Source organism: Pteropus medius, unplaced genomic scaffold, assembly GCF_902729225.1.
Source record: "Pteropus medius unplaced genomic scaffold, Ma_sr-lr_union100, whole genome shotgun sequence".
In the NCBI taxonomy this organism is placed as follows: domain Eukaryota; kingdom Metazoa; phylum Chordata; class Mammalia; order Chiroptera; family Pteropodidae; genus Pteropus; species Pteropus medius.
In genome coordinates, this window is record NW_024340696.1 from 1,474,996 (window position 1) to 1,494,384 (window position 19,389).

At 31.7% G+C, this 19,389-nt stretch overlaps 1 protein-coding gene across 1 annotated transcript in view; it reads left to right on the forward strand.

Moving 5' to 3' along the window:
* PRMT3 (protein arginine methyltransferase 3) overlaps positions 1 to 19,389 on the forward strand; it is a 102,995-nt gene that overhangs the window by 337 nt on the left and 83,269 nt on the right. Inside the window, exons 2-9 of the mRNA XM_039865583.1 lie at positions 80 to 215; positions 1,775 to 1,857; positions 3,306 to 3,355; positions 3,986 to 4,088; positions 4,955 to 5,114; positions 6,552 to 6,693; positions 10,809 to 10,874; positions 15,120 to 15,241. Coding sequence (XP_039721517.1) covers positions 80 to 215; positions 1,775 to 1,857; positions 3,306 to 3,355; positions 3,986 to 4,088; positions 4,955 to 5,114; positions 6,552 to 6,693; positions 10,809 to 10,874; positions 15,120 to 15,241 — 862 coding nt within the window. The remainder of the gene's footprint in view (positions 1 to 79; positions 216 to 1,774; positions 1,858 to 3,305; positions 3,356 to 3,985; positions 4,089 to 4,954; positions 5,115 to 6,551; positions 6,694 to 10,808; positions 10,875 to 15,119; positions 15,242 to 19,389) is intronic.

Consider the following 19,389-nt stretch of genomic DNA (forward strand, 5'->3'; position numbering starts at 1 on the left):
AGCTTTCTCCCCACTCTGCTCTTCGTGCGCCTGCTTGGCACTGGCATCTGAAGCAAATCTGATCATTTGCGTGTGCTAGGCGGCCGGGGCGCTTTGGAGGATGAGGAGGACCTGCCAGAACTGTCAGACAGCGGTGACGAGGCCGCCTGGGAGGATGAGAACGATGCTGACCTTCCCCACGACAAGCAGCAGACCCCCTGCCTGTTTTGTGACAGGTTCGTCCACCTAAGCGCCAGGCTTCAGCCCAAAGGTGCCCGGGCCTCGTTGGTCTGTGTGGTCTGCTCATCTGGAGTGGAACCAGAGTGGCCCGCCTTTGCATTCCTGAACCAGTGCTTTGCAGGGCTTGTTGAGGAGGGAGGCCCACGATGGTATAGAGGGAGGAGCCTTGAACTGGAAATCAGGTTGTCGTCTACGGGCCTCAGTTTCCTCATGTGTAAAATAATAGAGTTTTGAACCTGTGGTTCTCAAATCTGGTTATGCACCTTTGTCATCTGAGACAAAAAAATAGAGATGCCTAACACTGCACCTCAGTCCTCAATCTGGGTTGAGATCTGGGAATCTCATATTTTTATAAGGACACTATCTCAAATGATTCTAATGGATAACAATTTGGGAGTCACTAAACTAGATAATTCCTCAGGACCCTTCCAGCTTTACTATTCTTTAATTCTTTGACAAGTAGAGAGCTTCTCAGGTGTAATACTTCCATTTGAACCATTTAAAGAATCATCTTTCTTGGTAGGAGCTCCCCACCTGTTGATGAAGTAATTGATGCCTTTTCACTTAGGGAAAAAGAGGCTGCAATATCAATAACTTGTTCAAGTTATATCCAAATACACATTATTTCTACTTAAAATGCTGCCTCTTCATCTCAAGCGTTGTCTTTGGCTGCTATCCTGGGCAAGTGGGCATGGAAGAGGCCTGGTTGGCATTTAGAATAAAGAAGTGTTACTTTAATAAACATTTTCCAGTTTCCCTTAAATCTGGGCATGATGCTGATCCATGTTAGCTCCTCTTAATTCGTCATTGTTCCCATGTGTCATCTTTTTTGAGTAGGTATAGAAAGTATATGTATACTTCTGTCATCAAAATTTATTGAGCGTCAGGGATGTACTTTTTTGTGATAGGCTGCATAAATACTGCAGAAATAACCTATCTTGGTAAACATTTGTTGAAAACTGCTGCATATGTGTGAGGCATATAAAAGCTATGCAGTTTCTCTGCTACGTATTCTTACATGTCCTTCAGCTTCGCAGGTCATAAAGAGGCTCAGTCCTCATAGTGTCTCTAATACAAGTATTTTGGGAACACTACAGGATCACTGTAGAAAATATGGCACTTTGGAAATATGCCAGCTGTACAATTACATTTTTTGCTTTATTTCTAAAAGCAGTTTGAGCTTTGGCAGTTCAAACCTCCAAAAGCAGAGTTGACACTTAGAGGACAAAAGAATCTTACGTAGGAAATTTTCATATCTTAAACAAAAGGAGTTCTCTTTCTTAAAAGCCTTTTGATAAATTCAGTGCTATTAATTGGCAAATAATTTAACTTTGACATTTAATGAGTAGTTAGTTTGTTTTAGGTGTAAAATGGGACTCAGAAGTACTAATTCCCTTTAGAAGTTCTGGGTTCCTGACATCTACAGGTATGTTGGTTTTCTCTTAATTAGAAATAAAACTAGACACCAGCAGGGTGAGGGAGTGTATATTTAACATGAAATCAATATTTAGGTGTTGTAGGGACTTTTCCATGAAGCTCTTCCTTGATTTTTCAGGTTATTTACATCTGCTGAAGAAACATTTTCACACTGTAAGTCTCAGCATCAATTTAATATTGATAACATGGTCCACAAACATGGTGAGTATTTTTTAGAATAAAGAAAATTTTAGTAGTGAAATTGAAGTTCAGACTTTGTATTTTTTCAGAACTTTTCTTTTTTAAACAAATCCAATATAGTGAAATATATAGCAGCAGCTTATCATGGAAATGAAATTTTTTTGACAAGTAGCCTTTGAGGAAAGATTAATTATAAGTCATTCTCTTAGATAATATTCACTATATTTAAGCCTGTATTGGCTTCACAACTAAAAAGGAAAAACCTTGGCATGTGATTGCATTTTTATCATGTTAGAATTAGGGAGAACAAGAGAGTATATTAGAATTAGGGAGAGCAAACATAGAGGTGGACTTTGGAAAAGGAGGCAGGTCATGAAAAAAGACAACTTACCAGATCAAAGCATAACTTGAACTTCAAGGCATACAAAGTTGAGTTTTATAAAGAGTTTGATAAGAGAGTATGGGAAAAGGACTGATAAAATGGTAAGCAATATATTTAGATGATTCTTTTAAAACTTGTATTTTAACATACTTAACAATTAAAGACTTATACTTCTTTAAATTGTTAACATACTTAACAATTAAAGACTTATACTTCTTTAAATGGGTATAGGAGACCTACATTATTCCACTAAAATTAACTAAATACAGAATTTGTTTTTGTCCTCTGTATTTACTAACAACTGGGAAGAACATTAGATAAACATATATGCTTATAAATCTTAATTCAAGTGCAACTAGATTCATAAGACTTAGCCTCATTGTTTTTTAAAATATTTTTAATGTGCATTTTAAAACTGAATTGTAATCATACTTTAAATATAATTTTGTATTTTTTTACTTATTAAATATAGGGTTTTTTATACTGTATGCATATAAAACATTTGTTTGCTTTTATGTTCCATCATTTCTCAGGACAAATAGTTGGTTGAATATGCTGTTGCTTTCCCTTGTTTAAAATGCTGCTTCATTTCTGGAAAAATATGAGAACCAGATAACAAGCCTCATTGGTTTCCAATTTGCTTTATTTCATTTAACTTAATGGTAAAGCAAGTATACTTCGTATACTCCATATCCTGGCAAAATTATAATTTGGTAGGCACCATAAAAATTAGGAATGTAGAAACTTTCGTTCTAATATCAACTGCCCAATACTTGGTAAAATCAACGACTCAATTTTCCTCATTTGTATTATTCTTAGAAATGAGTAGAATTCTAAAAATTAATTTCTCAGTTTTTAGAAATGCAAGGAAAACATTATAAAAGCAGTTATCTATGCTTCTTTCTCAAAGTATTCAGAAGTATCAAAGTTATGTTTAATTCTTAATAAGAAATTCAAAATATTGTAAATTGTAGTTTAGAGGACAGAAATATTTTATTGTCTAACCAGAGAACACTCTGTAGAGCAGGTCAATTAAAGAAAGCTCATTATTTTAAAATAGTTGAGTTTTCTGTTTTTCCTCCTTTAGGACTTGAATTCTATGGATATATCAAACTAATAAATTTTATTAGACTTAAGGTAAGTTGGTAGCTTAATTTACAATTTTGTTTAGAAACTGAAATAACACTTTCTATGGTGACTATCAATGTACTGATTTTTAAAAGAATATGAGCAACTACTATACAGAGAACTGTTTTAAATTTAGTAGTCATCATGTTGGAGGAATCATGGACTTTAGAAACTGCCACAACATACAGTACCAGGGAAATGGATACTTACCATGCTTAATCAGTGTCATTTTTAACTGCATCTAAGAGGTGAATCCTCATTATGTGAAAAAGTAATTCAGAGTCAGATAAAGAGAAATACTGATAGTGTTTCTGTAAAATCTGAAATAATTTCTAGTAATATCAAGTACTGTGGTTGCTCTCTTTATTTTTCAAATACTTTGTTCTTTTTTCTGTCTGTTCTATTCAAATGAGTATTTGTATTGCCACTTCCTCCAGATCCACACAATATAAAACTACATTGAAACCATTGATTAAGCATTCATCCAGTCAAGTTAATGAAATGACAGGTGAACAAAGACTTCTTAAGTAGAGATTTTATGTAATATAGCCTTTTTTTTTGTTCAATTTTCCTAGTTTTTGCTAGGGGGATTTTGTGATTATATGTAATGAAAAAATATGCAATTAATTTTACATCCAGAATCCTACAGTTGAGTATATGAATTCCATATACAACCCAGTGCCTTGGGAGAAAGAAGAGTATTTGAAGCCAGTACTAGAAGATGACCTTTTACTTCAATTTGGTGAGATGAATATATCTTTTGTGGAATATATTTCAAATATTATATCATACTTTAAAAAAAATAAGTAAACTCCATTTTATTCACTCAGATTTCATTAGTTCTTCTCTACTGTCCCTTTTCTGTTCCAAGATCCCATCTAGGATACCACAGTACATTTAATTGTCCTATCTCCTTAATCCCCTCCTGGCTATGAAGTTCTCAGGCTTTACTTGTTTTTGATGGTCTTGACAGTTTTGAGGAGCACTAGTGGACAAAAATTTAAGTCAGAACAGGATTTGCATAATTCAAAGTATCACCCTCCAAAAAATTTATTAACTACAAAGGAGATGTTAACTTTTCAGTGGAGAAGTCCAGCAGACACTACCACAACTGAGTGATCATGGCAGGCATGAGTTTGACTCTTAGTTCCTTCATTTAACAGCCATATGATTTGGGGTTGCTCACTTAATTACTCTAAAACTTATTTTCCCCATGCTTTAAAATAAGAACAAATATTTACATTCTAAGGTTTTAGTTGAGGAAATGAAATGTGATGTATGTGCTTGAAAGATACTTGGTGATCAGTAAATATTAGAGTTTTTTCTTTCTACTTTTTGTTTCTTCCTGGGTTTGGTTTAGTATAATTGATACTTATATATGTGTTCAATTTGGCCAACTAATGAAAAACTTAAGACTAACAGCATGCTCTTTATATTTAAATTAAAACTGTGGATATCATTTATTTAATTTAAAGTACCTTTATTATTTTTTTCAGTTGGCTGCATAATAGGCACTTAGTATATATTCTATATATTTATTCCTAACATATTTATATGTGCTTCATTATTATAAGATGACCTGATAATAATTTCCATTTATTTCTTTAGATGTAGAAGATCTTTATGAACCGGTATCAGTTCCATTCTCATACCCCAATGGACTTACTGAAAATACCTCCATTGTTGAAAAACTGAAACACATGGAAGCCAGGGCGCTGTCTGCTGAAGCTGCGTTAGCTCGAGCACGTGAAGATCTGCAAAGAATGAAGTAATTTATCAATCTTATAGAAAATTAATTATTTAGACCCCAAAATCATACAACTAATAACAAGATAGACTATGGGAAAACATTTCATATACTGGAAAGTACAATGTAAATACTTAATTTTAGTAATATTAAAGACGCAACATTTTTATACATTATAGATATAATTGATTAATTTTAAATTCTGTAGTTTTACCTATTCTTATATACTTCTTTATAATTATTCTTATACTAATGATAATTATTCTGGGTAGGGTTGTCCTCTTAAGTGTTTTTGTTCTTTGATACTGCCTTTCTTTGAATTACCCTGTTTCTAATAGATTTCTCCATTTTACTTTTCCTCTCTTTAGGCTTTTAAAGTGGAAGGGTTAATATTTTTTGATTTTGGGGGAAATACAGGATTGCAGTTTTTCTTTTTAAAGAATCAAAATGTAGTTATGATATAGTATTTAATCAGAAAACTAGTTACATAGGATGGTTTTCTCCAGTGAGTAAATTAGCCTTCTACTGGCTTAGTCCTTCTCAGAATTTAATGTGCATATAAACCATCTGGGGATCTTGTTAAACAGTAGCTTCTGATTCAGAAGGGTTGGGACAGGGCCTGAGATTCTGCTTCATCTGTGGGATTTGTAAGTTGATTGCTGTTGCCTGAGTATTCACGGTTTGATGGCTTGCCGGAATGTTTAGTAGGAAGGATAGTGTAGCTGATTAGTTTCCCTTCCCTGTTTCTGGTATTTTATGTTGGGTAACCTAGAAACACCAACAACTCTACTGTCTGCCTCTTTGCACTTCTCCCCTATGCATACCTTATAGATTAAATGTACTGCTATAAAGTTTCCAAAATATACGTAAGTATGGAGAATGCTCTACCTACCATGTGCTCATCTCTCAGCTTTAAAAATGATCAATTCCTGGCTACCCTTGTTTCATCCACTTACCTGCCATCTTAATATGTTATGATCAGAGAGGGAGCTAAGTTTTAAAGCTGGAGTGGATGCTGTTGGTGTATGTAAATAATTCTGAATTTGGGTCCATTTTCTGCCTATATAATTCTTCTATGAGATAATAAGGTTTTAAAGAATATTAATAAGTGTTGAAATATATTACTCATTGATTAAGCTGCTAAAATAAGATTTCAGAATATGAGAAATAAAGTTGAATAAAGATAATGTGCTGATTTTATTCAAGTGAAAGAGAAACACCTATAATCTGTAATTGTCTGTGCTTTTATGTTTTGAGGAAGGAATGCTTACAACTGGATTTGAATATGCCGTTGCTTAAGATCCAGCAGGGGGAGCTTTCAGTTGCTTCAGATAGGATGTGATTTAAAAGGCTCATCACATTCCGCTCCCTCCTCCTTCCTCTTCCTCAACCTCTAGCCTTTCCTTTTTTCATGGTCCAATAAACCTGTCTCAAGGGCGTATTTCAAATTGATTACAGACAATTTGCTCAGGATTTTGTGATGAACGCAGATGTCAGAACCTGCTCGTCATCTACTGCCATTGCAGACCTCCAGGAGGATGAGGATGGTGTTTATTTCAGCTCATACGGGCATTATGGGATACATGAAGAAATGCTAAAGGTTAGAAAAGAGAACAAATGCACCAAATTCATACTAAAGGAAAAATATAATAAAACAGGTTTTTAATACATATGCTGTAGGAAGACTGCTTTTTTTTCGAGAATTGCTTTTTAAATCTCTTTGGTGCTTGATAGCTCATCTTGGGTCGAAAAGATTATAGAAGCACCAAAGTTGTTGTAAATTCTACTTAAGATTATTATTAATGTTTATTATGAAATTACTTTTGCTTTAAATGGAACATTGGAAAGAACAACTGCTGACAATTTTAGTCTTCTCAGGAGCAGCTGTTAAATAGGAACAAATAAATTATACATCTCCTTATGATGTACAAAGGGAATTAACTTTTGTTTTTTAAATAGCAATACTAGCCAGTTTGGGCTAATAATAATACTTTGGTACAAAGTTTAATTATAAATAATTTCACAGTTGTTATGGCATAACTTTTATATTTGAAATCATTGATATATAGAATTTTCTAAATCAGTCAAATCAGATATTTAAGTATGGTTGGTTTTAATTTTTATAACAATAATGTCCATATAAAATGTAAGTAGATTTCTTATATTTTATAGATTGTATAGATTGTAAAATATCATGTATAGGTAGTTATACATTTTATCATGTATAGATTGTAAAATAGCAAGATATAATTTTTTAATGCTGTAAAACTGAAATTATCTAGAGTAAAAGAAATGTTGGAATGTAAAAATTATTGAACATTTTAAATGTATATTTCTGAATTTTAGATGCCACTACCTTTTCTTAAAACCGACAACAAAATATTCCTTCCCAGATTCTTCCTCAGAAGATTGTTTTATCTTATAGAAGCCCTAAGACTATGTCCCCTGAAACACATGCATTTAAAATAACCAGGGGTATTTAATAACGTGTTCATTCAGTTTTGCATTATCAAAGAGTGGAGGTTTGCTGATTAATAGTAACTGTAATTACTTGAGGTCTTTTAAAGCAATGCCATGTCATTTCTTTACAAATGATGTGTCATGGTTGTGCTTTTTGTTGTCACTTGGGTAATGGCATAGTGTTACAAATAACCGTTATCTTATTATAAGTATTAAATTATTTTAAGTCCAGAATGAATTTGTTTAAAAGAAATTGACTTACTCCATTTTCTTTGTTAAAATTAATTTTATTGTGTCTAGAACATTTTATTTAAAGGACTCTGTCTAAGACATGTTCCTCCATTTAAACCATTCCGTCAGCTTAAATGTCATGATCCTTTAATGCCTTTGGTATGGAAATTGTGTTGCTTTTTTCATATAGATAAGGTTGAGACTCCCAGTAGATAGTGCATTTGAGTGTCCTCAGTACAGTCATCAGGGAGATCCAGTTTGAGTACTTATTTCCAAGTCTCTGTTCTGGACACTTGTAGCTATATATCAATAACTAAAGGATCTTCATACTGGATCATATATTTTTAAGTCTTTTTGCTGTACATATGGATTTAAGAAGTTCCAGTTTTAATTCCAGTGCTGTCTTTTCCCTTTTAGAGAATCACTTTAAAAATCCTTCTTAATATAATTATCCATGCCTTAGTTCTCCTTAGCTGTTATATAATGGGATTACCGCTCCTTGGAGGTGACTTGATTAATTATTCATAGGAAATATGGATATATTCCATTCAAAAAGTGCTATTTATCCATTTTCTATTTTGCTAAACTATGTACTGTGGATGAATGTGATGTGCCTTATATTAAGTAATATTTCTTCTCATATCAAAACAGTTCTTAGCATACATCATCTTTTCAAGGTTGTACTACTTCTAGAATCTCACTTGATCTTTATAAATAATTTAAGTTGAGAAACCATGTATACAGGACTTATTGTAATGCTTAGAATTGGCTTTGCTTTTATAAGAATGTTATTTGGATTCGTTAGTCTCAGATAGTTTAATGATACTATTTTGGTATATGTTTGGATTATAATTATAAATAAAAGTAATTTGTGATCTTATTTCCTGGTGTTAAGAAGAAGATAATTTTTTTGAATTCCAGATATACAATTGATAGAGGGATAGAATACATGAATTGTTGAAATCCTTTGCCATTTTATCTTTCCGAAGAAGAGTTATTGTTGACTAATCTTATAAATCTGAGATGTGTCACTCTTTTTTTTTCCCTAAGAAAAACATTGTTCATCCTGGTGATCATGTATCACAGATCATAGTACCATTAAATAAATTTTCTTTATTACATTCTTTTCAGTGTATCTGCAGCTGATTCATGCATGTTGTCCACTTTCATGATCATATACATTGAACACATACTGTTACTGATGTAAAACCGACAGTATGTAACTTTTCTGTTGTCTTTAGTCTCATTCTTAGTTATTTTTTATACTCGTAGGAATAATTCTATGATACCTTACTAGACTTAAAAGATTTTCTTGCATTTTAGTATTGGAGCTCTAATTTTATTCTTTTGTGTTTCTTAGTTTTAATAGGTTGCAATAGATAATTTTTTTGTTTGTTTATTACCTTATTTTGTATTGAAGTGCTAGTCTTTCGTTAGAATAAATTTTTAGAAATGATTTTGAGAGCTGGTCTTTTGTTAGCTTGCATTTTCATGTTTAGTGGTTTTTTCTTACAAAAATTCATTTATTAAGTTGAAACTCTGCTATGTCCAAAGCACTGTGTTTGGGATACATTGAATTTCATTGTACCAGGTTGAGCATCTGAATAAAGCAGATGGATATATAGAAAGAGCCCAGATGAAGGATTGTAGCTGAGCCGATCAGCAGTGCATGAACTTAGGATGGAAGTTGGGCTGCTTGTCATTAGGTTGGAGCACTGGTGATGTAGGGTGGTTGGTGAGAGCTTCCTGAGTGACTGCCTTCATGACTGATGTTCATCCCATGTAGGTTTTGTTGTGTCAGCAAAAATCACTGGTTACAGTGTAAGAAGAGTATAAAAATGGTAGAGATGTATAAAATGCTGTGTTTTTTTAAAGACAATTTTAAAATTAGTTAATAATATGTAAAGTTACATAAACATTAGGTTTTTAAAGGTTTTTTTTTAGTAATTCTTAAAACCTTTTAGGGAAAGATTTAATAAGCCTGATTTAAAATTTTGTTTGGAAAGCCATTTAAAATAATTCTGTCAGAAAGCATGGAATTAATTATGGAATTCTCCCTTTTTAAATCTAGTATTTAAGTAAAACAGTTTGTCTTTTAAGACTCCTTTATATGTATATTTTAAATCCCAATATTGGTATAAACGTTTTGTTGGGGGGTGTGGATTGTATAAATTTTATATTGTAGCATTTGGTGTAAGTACTTTGTTTTACCTGCGTGAAACCCAAAAGTAGAATTCTCAGTCTAAGATGTTTTTATCATACCATTTTACTCACTTGGCAACAGGAACCTTTACCGTTTAATGTACTGTCCACGTGTGTCTGAGCCAAGATAATTTGATAGGGAATCAGCTCTGTTGATGAACCAGCATGAATGTTAGCATTAGTTCCTGACTTGGTCACAGGTCATGTGCGACTCCAGAGTGTAGAAGTCTCATAACGTGGGCTGCAGGGCTCAAACGATTTACTTTTAAGCTTTTAGGCATTTAAACATCATCTCCTACAACAGACATTTCTAGAAACAAAAAACAGATAGGTGCTGACAAATGACTTTCCTAGAAAACCCATACTCAGTGTGGCTTCATTTTTCATATGTAACTGTAACTTCTACATTTATCTATTTTTTTTTTCTCTGATACTTTAACACAGCTCTAATACAGGGAGTCAGGGTCTAGATTCCAGGACCTATTTAAAGGGGGCAAAATGTCCTGTTCGTCTGCTATTAGCTTTAATTATCAGTCAAAGTCTTAAAATGATAATGCATGTCAAGACCAAATGTGTACATTTTATTTCATTTGACTTAGATTTCATTTGACTTTCAGTGATGTTCTTAAACTTTTTTGTGGGTATTGTTATTATTTCTGTTCTCTATTGTTTTCTTTTAGGAAAACAAAATTAAGCTTGGTTTTCCAGGCTAAAAGTAACTATGGAAACAAATAATGTGTGATAAAATAGAAAATATCTTCCTGAAAATTTTTGTTTGTTCAGACTATTCTGTAAACACAATATTTTCTCTTTTTACCCTAGGACAAAATACGAACAGAAAGTTACCGTGATTTTATATACCAAAATCCACATATCTTCAAAGACAAGGTGAGTACCGTAGGCTACAGGATTGTACATTTTTTATGGATCTTGGCAGTAGAAATCCTCTCTTGGGTCATCATTGTGATAGCAGTTGATTTAGTGTACTCTGGCTTTACTTCATGGAAGACTTATGATGCTGCCTTGTGGTGCAGAATACTGATAACAGAAATTCAAAATGGTGCTATAATTCAATATATTCTTTTTTTAAACTGAAATCATTACAGTGACATAGCTTAGTTAAACTTTGGTTATACAGATAATATTGCTTAAACCATATTTTTGATTTACTGTGATTCCTTTGAATTTCAAATGTATTAGTTAAAAAATAATTTTAAGAAGTTATTAATAAATAGGGAGAAATATTGTAAGGTAGAATTTATTTAATGAGCTTTCTTTTAATACCTCATTTATCCCTTTACAAGACACTTTATATTTTACAGTTAGTCAGTACTGCCTCAGGTTATTTCAAAGGTGGTCTTTCACACTGTGTGTGTGTGTGTGTTTGAAATTTGTGTAATTTGTTTTTCCTCCCTTGTGTTTTTTTTTTTTTTCATTTTTTCTTCTTTTTCTCTCTACATTGACAAGGTTACCTTCTAAAAGTTCAAGTTTTCTGTTTGTTTCACTTTATTGGAAGTTGGTCCACTAATTTAGTCAAGAATATTATCATCTCTGCCATTTACTTACCTCTGCTTGGGAATTTCCCCACTCTTTCCACTTCAATAACATGTACGTTGATAACATATCAAGTTTTTATAATACCCTATTGATCTCCATGTTAAAAAATACTTCTCGGGTTATTTTATGGGCTTTACATGATATTGCAGCAGTGACTGAAAACCTTTATATTTTCAAAATCTCTTTTCCTGATTTTTATATCGTTTGGAGTATAATATAGATTGGCTTTTCACGTCCATACCTGTTTCCTTAGAGCAGTATTTCACTTGTGACTTAGTTGAGTTGCACAGTGAAATGTATATGGTGCTATGATATCTTTTAGCCAAAGCGTTATCTATCACGAAAGGTTTATGATAGTGTGTGTCTCTTTGCTTTTGTTGATTCCCATTACAGACAAATAGATGTTTTCATTTTTTAAAGCTTAGGTTTTATTAGTTCTTTGTACTTAGCTTTTTGGTATGCTTTTTATGTTATTGCAGCAGAGACTAAGAATTTTTTTTATAGCTAGCTTTTATATTTGCACCCAGGTGCTGGAAAAATTTTATTTAATATGTGTGTCTAAAAAAACACTTTGTTTTCAGTAAAGCAAGTATGTTACTGTTAGAAATTTTGCTTTATAGTTAGATTATGCTTAGATTTTTATTTATTTTTTCCTTAATGTGTTTAAAAGAAATATATTTCCTTAATATTAAGCATGCACTGGTCTGGGAATCATTAGTCCTGCCTAGTTTCTAAGGAACCGGCTATATAATAATTTTAGACAAGTGGTGAATCTCTCTGAGCCTCATCTGTAAAATGATTTTTTTTTAACCCTCTGGTTCTAAAATTTTATGATTTTTGTTATTATAAAAGCACCATCGTTGTCTTTCTTTGAGCCATCTTTTCTTAATACTTTTTGAGATGAATCACATAACAATTTGTTAAGTGAAAGGAAGTTAAAAGTTACTCTTTCAGTATGCTCCTGAATACTGAAAATACTGAAAAGCCACAAATATTAGTAATCATAAGATTAATCATTGAGAAATTAAGTAATCATGACTATTTCTGTGTATATGGAGCACATCTTACTGGGTTCGTAGACTTTACACAGTTACTTTCTGCTTCTCTTTTTTATTTGTAATGTATTATAGAAACGTTGTAATTGTTACCTAAATGGGGAGATGTTTCGTTTTCCCTGGGTGCATCAAAGCCAAATGAGACAAAAGCAGGGGTTTGCAGCAAAGTTAAAGGTTTATTTAAGGAAATGGCATCAGTCCAATAGACACAGGTGAGCTAGCACTCAAAGTCTGGCTTCCCAATTGCTTCTAGGAGATAGGTTATATAGGGGAGAACTCATTTACCCTGGTAGCTAAGGGAGTTGGAGGTCATGGGCTTTACTCATTGGTCAGTTCTAGGATAGGAGGCAGTTGATCATTGCATCAAGTCCTGATGTCAGTCATGGTGTTCTGTCTGGTTTCAAAGGGATGTGGTCAACCAGAGGAGAGAAGGAGCAATTAGGGGAATCGTTTTATAAACTACATAAATATCTAACCAATGTACTGTATACTGGAAACTAATTAAAATTTTAAAAAAAGGGGATGTGGTCAATAGGGCTATTTTACCTTCATGGGTCTGGAACTGAAACACAACTGAAGTCAAGATGTTATCTTTAGTTTGCCTGAACCTCTGTTTCTGTGGTCAGCAGACCTGAGGCTTTGTTCCTAAGACCTAAGGGTGTAATGATTAAGGGAGTGGTCATGCAATCTGTGCAGAGGTGGAAGGATGAGGAAAGAAATGAGCATTAAGGCCAGTTTGAATCAAGGAGAAAGAAGAAAAAAGTCACTTTAAAGAAGTGAAGATTTGCATTGTTACATATAAATGTTCTATATTTGTAGACAAAATACATGACCCTGGAAAACATAATGTTTAATTATTTTGTGTTCTTACTGCTTTTACTGAAGGTATTATTCAGTCTGATAAAGTCAGAAAAGGGCTTATTAATAAGTCAGGAGTATACTTTAGTTTTTGGCCTAAGATGCTTTCATTTATCAGCGTGTGGTTGGTTTTGCTTGGCATTTACAGTTTCTCAAAAATATACTGTAATATAAAATATGTGTATCAATTTCTAACTCCTTCAAGCACATGCAGGATAAAATTTTCTGTAATTAAAAATATTAATCTAGAGCTTTCATATTTTTAAATGATTTCAGATACTTTATTATACTATAGCTGCAAAACATACTACCATATATTTAAATAACATTTGACAATTTATAGATTACTTTCAAACATGTTGTCTCTTTGTTGCTATATGATATTCCTTCAACTAGGCAGGGCAAGTATTTATCTTAATTTTACACATGAGGAAACTTGAAACCAACAAGGGTAATTGACTAGCCCTAAACAAAGCCATTAAGTGAACAAATCTGAGGTTTTTTACTCTTAGTCTAGTGCCCTTAATCCTATGCCACTTTGAACACCGTTATGTTAAAATATAATGAGTAAGTAATTAGGGTGGAATCTATTATTTACATTTTAATTCACACTATTTTTTATATATAGGTCATATAATTTTTGTGTTGTCATGATAGAATATGTTCATGAAATTATTTAAATATAATTCTTTTAAAAATATGTGAAATAACATTTTCCTAAGTTTTATTATCATCACTTTTGTTTGCTTTTATTTCCATTAGGCAGACAAACTTTGTTATCACAACATTAGCTTTCATATTATAAATATAGAACATAGAAGAGATTTATTTTTCAAAAAGTTGCTTATAATTAAAAATGTGTTTCTTCTTCTCTTCTGCTTCCTCTCTTTTATTCCTTTCTTAATGTTGTTTCAGTTCACAAAGTTCCTGTGGAGACCATATGGTTTCTCAGAGTTAATTTAACTTTGGGTGGCATTTAATCATGTTATCACCCACTCATAATTAATTTCTATTTCTGGTCTATTGAAGAAATTCACAGTTAGGTGCCTTCTTTATGCTTTTGATTATTAACTACAGCTAAAATTCACTTTTTCTTTTTTTTCTTTTTGTTCTTTTTTTTGGAAAAAGTGAATCAAATTTCTTCATTTTTTATAAGTATTAGTTTATTGTTTATCATTTCTACCTCTTTGATTCTGTCAAGTTTTAGTTTATGTCCTCAGTTACCTGATTTGGAGCTAACTGTAATAAATAGTTTATACACAATTGAAAATATAATTTAAATATAAGCTTTAGAAGCAGATTGACTTATGTTTGAATGCTAGCTTTACAAATTACTAAGCCTAAATTAGAACGTGCATACAATAGGAAAATTTAAAACAGAGACTGTTTTTCTATTAAGAAGTCTATGGAAGTTGCTTATTTCATAAATTTCTTAAATTTACATTGTTGCATCTGATTGCAACAGACTATGGCCAAATATACTGTTACAAATAACCCATTATAATGATATCTTCAGTTTCCCCAAGTAGACATTATTGCCATATTTGATTGGCAAAGTTTTAAAATTTTGTGATCTATTCCTAGCCAGAAACAACATTAAGAATAGAATTTAAAATATTAGGCCTTTTCAATAACATCTTTTGTTTTTGTTTTTTTACACCAGATAGTTTTGGATGTTGGTTGTGGAACTGGAATTCTTTCTATGTTTGCTGCTAAAGCTGGGGCGAAGAAGGTTCTTGGAGTTGATCAATCTGAAATCCTTTACCAGGCAATGGATATCATAAGGTATGTGCATTTTAAGGCTTGATTTAAGATTATTTTTAAATTTGATAATTAACAGCTTTTCTGGTCTTTAATAACTATCTAATGCAGACTCAAGATATTTGTCTTTTAGTAAAAATTCATTCCAGAATAATAAGATTTTAAGTTGGATTGAGCTAGACATGTTTGATATATAAATAAACTTTTCAAAGTTCTCATTGATGAAAATTATTTTTATATGCTTTTCTATTTTTCTAATTATGGCTATAAATATGCTAGTTAAATATAAAATTAGAAATCATTGACAGGGTAATATTATATCTACAAAACTAAATATTTATATTGGTAGTATTCCTTTAGTAAATAGCGATTAGACTAAAGACTAAGGGTTATTTGTTTTTTTCTATTTTGACAGTATTAGCCCTTGTACCTGCTTCAAATTAAAATAAGTAAATTCAAAAATGGCTACAAACAGGCAGAGTGGATTTAGTTTACCCCCTAAAACAACAATATTCTCGATCAATGATCAATTTTACAATTGGCTTATATCTTAGTGAAAAGGCCTTTATTTGAACTACAGTTTATAGAACTAAATCTCTTTAGCTGTGTACTTAACAAAAACACCTTACATTTGGAATTTAGGAATAATTTCCAGAAAAATAATTAATAGGAAGCTTCTCGGCAATTCTTTTTTTCCAGCTTTATTGAGAATTAACACATAACACTGTAAATTTGAGATATACAATGTGTTTGCTTTGATACATTTATATATTGCAAAATGATTACCACCATAGCATTATCTAACACCTCCATTGTGTCATATAACCATCATTTTTTTGTGTTAACATTTAAGAGCTACTCTCTTAGCAACTTTCAAATATATAATGCAGTATTATTAGCTGTAATCGCCATGCTGCATATTAGACCTCCAACAATGATTCTTAAACGATCCCACTGATACTTACATTCTGTTCTTAAAATTGATTAATATTGATCTTTTCTGACTGGTACACAATTTAAATATAGTGATGTAAAATGTTTAAATTTTTAGATTTTATCACATAAGAGGTATAGATTTGTGGTTAAGAGCACAAGGTGTGAGTTAGGCTTGGGTTCAAGTCCTTGCTCTACCCCTTACTAGTTATTTGAACTTTGGTTAAATTATATCTAACCTTTTTGACACCTCAGTTGTTTCACTGTCAAAATGAAAACAATGACTACCTCCATCTTGTTATGAGTAGGAAAAATAAGTTATAATTAAAATGTACATATAAATCTTTGGCATATTGCCTGGCATGTAGTAGGTATTCAGAAGTTAGCTATTGTGACTATTAACAAGTATGAAATTAGTATTAATGAAAAAAATTACATTGACTTTGCTTAGATTTTTCATAGATAAAGTTTGTGGTTATTATTTTCGTATTGGAGAATATTCATATATGTTACATATATGTATTAGTTTTTTTAATAGCTTTCTCGTTCTTATACCATTAAGTGCATCACTTTTGAGTGCCCATAAAGAGCACCTTTATTTGCTTGTGCTTTGCCATCCAAACAAATATGAGAACCACTATCCCAAAGAAGAGATTGTTTTAGAAGATTACCAAACTTTTATTGTTGATAGTAAGATTATGGTAAGCTGTTGCTAATAGAAGTTCTAATCTTATGAAATGCCATATCCATATATGTATTAGTTTGTTATTTTTGATTTCTACAAAGCAAGACTAGATGTGCTCTTTTTTAAATTCCTTTATGCAAGAAAAGGAAAAGGACAGTGATAATACATTTTTTTTTGTATTGTTTTGTTTTGGTTTATTTTGTTTCTTAGAGGCCGTGATTTCTAGTGACTTTTAAAAAAATATGCTTATACAGTGTTCATATTCAAATTCATTGTGTATAAAATTTAGTGCTGGAGTGTGTTTGCATGAGAGCATTTATTGAAAATCAGCACTCAATTTTATATACTTCGATCTAATAATAAATATGGCTAACGTTAATTTAGTACTTTCTATTGTATTTCCTTTCAGGTAGGTACATTTACAGTATATTATTATCCTTATTATAGAGATTAAGAAATTGAGGCACAGAGACTAAGTAACTCTCCTTATTTGTAGTGGAGCCAGGTGTAGATTCAAAGCAGCCTGACTCGGTAGTCCATCCTCACAGCCAATTTACTATTGTTACATCTCCCTTTCAGTGCTTATAGGTCATGTATTAGTTGCATTCAGTAGTTTGCTTAGAACCTATAGAGTATGAAAATACTGCCTTTTTGTTTTGGATAAGTCAACGTACCATTTTGTCAGAGATGTTCTTTGCTTTTTTATATTGTGAAAGGATAGCTGTTTCCATAGTGTTAATAAGCATGTCTCCTTTGTCTTCCACTGGAAAATTTAGAAGTTACACTGTAGGGTGAACAAACCTCTCTTCTTCTGTTTATGAATATATGTATAAAAGAAAGTGCAAGAAACAATTTATTTGTTAATATCTCCACAGTTTATTGGCACTGGCCCATTCTACCATTTGTGGAGGCAGCATAGCATACTTCTCTCAGCATTTGGAATCACATGACTTGATTTCTAATATTTGCTTTTTGACTAATTCGCTTTATAATAATGGGCAAATTACTTATAAACCTTGGTTTCTTCGTTCGTAAAATAAAGTTAATGAAAGTATTTACCTCGTAAAGTAGTTATAAGGATTGAATCCATTTATGGTGCTTTACATGTAACTGCTTACTAAATGTTAGTGGTAATTATAATAATGGTGCAATAGTGATATTTTTAGATTGACACCACTGCCTCAAATAATACTTTATATTTGGTTGGTTATATTTCTAAAATTCATTGCAGCTATCCTACAATCTCTGTTCTTTGTAAAACTTCAAATGTTAGCCAGTTTTATCCTTTAGTCATTCTCTTTCTTTGAAATCCACTTTCAACTTCTCTTATACTTGTCTATTATTGCATATTGGAGCTTTCTAGAACTATCATCAGTCAATGAAAACTCTTCCAATTAGCAGGTTGAGTTGTCTTTAGCTCTTCTGTGGCTGCTTTCTCTGTCAGAAATCTATACACAGCAGAATTTCTGTAAAACTCCATAAGCTTACATTTGTAAAAAAGCACTTTAAATTCAAAAAGGTGAATACTTTTAAATACGTGTTTTGTTATTCTTTTAAATGTATTCAATTTGCAATCCTTGAATTGTGTTCAGAATAATGATAAAATAATTTTTACCTCTTTATTTAAAAAAGAGATATAACATTTCTAAAGAAATGAATTTAAATAGAGTAAGTTTTGGTTTTTATATAAATTGATATTTTAATGTTTTAAGGTTTTTACCTCTTTATTTAAAAAAGAAATATAACATTTCTAAAGAAATGAATTTAGAATAAAGTTTTTGTTTTTATATAAATTGATATATATATAACACATCACACGTAAGCATATAAATTATGTATATTAGGGCTTAAGAAGAAGGTCAGGCTTGCAGTTCTGAGGTTGTAGACATAAATAAAGTAGAATATAGCTTTTCAAAGATGTTCTATTAGCAAAGCCAAATAGAGTACAAAGTGATACATGGAAAGAATGAGAAATTGTTTCTTATTCTTGCTGTCATACTTCAAACTCTACAACGAATGATTATTTCAGAAATATAAACTTACCTAAGTATAGCAAAGCTGTTCAATTACCAGACAATTGTATACTTTCAGGAAGCAAAGGTAGCTTCTGATAATATTTTTACCATTACTCTGGCTGCCTTTTGTTTCTCATTGACTCAGTCATGGAATAGCTCATTATTCAGACTTTCAAATGTTACTGCAGAGGAGTTTTCATAAGAAAGTTGATTCATCATATACAATGCAGTACTTTCAATCTCAGTATGACATTAATGATGCAATCTTTTATATTGCCTGTGTCTTGAATACTTTTAGAAATGAAACATGAAGAAAAGCTTAGAGAATATTTTGATGTGTTATGTTACATACGTGTCCTTCTCTAGATTCTAGGACAGGTGCTTTGTCTTTTTAATCTTTTTATCCCTAACATCTAGCCAAATGTCTGATACATGGGAGATGCCCAGTAAAGGTTTTAGAAGAATAAAATAACATGATTTAAAAAGTAGTGGTAATATTTATAAGATTTGGAACAGATCACAAAATACACCAGGATAAA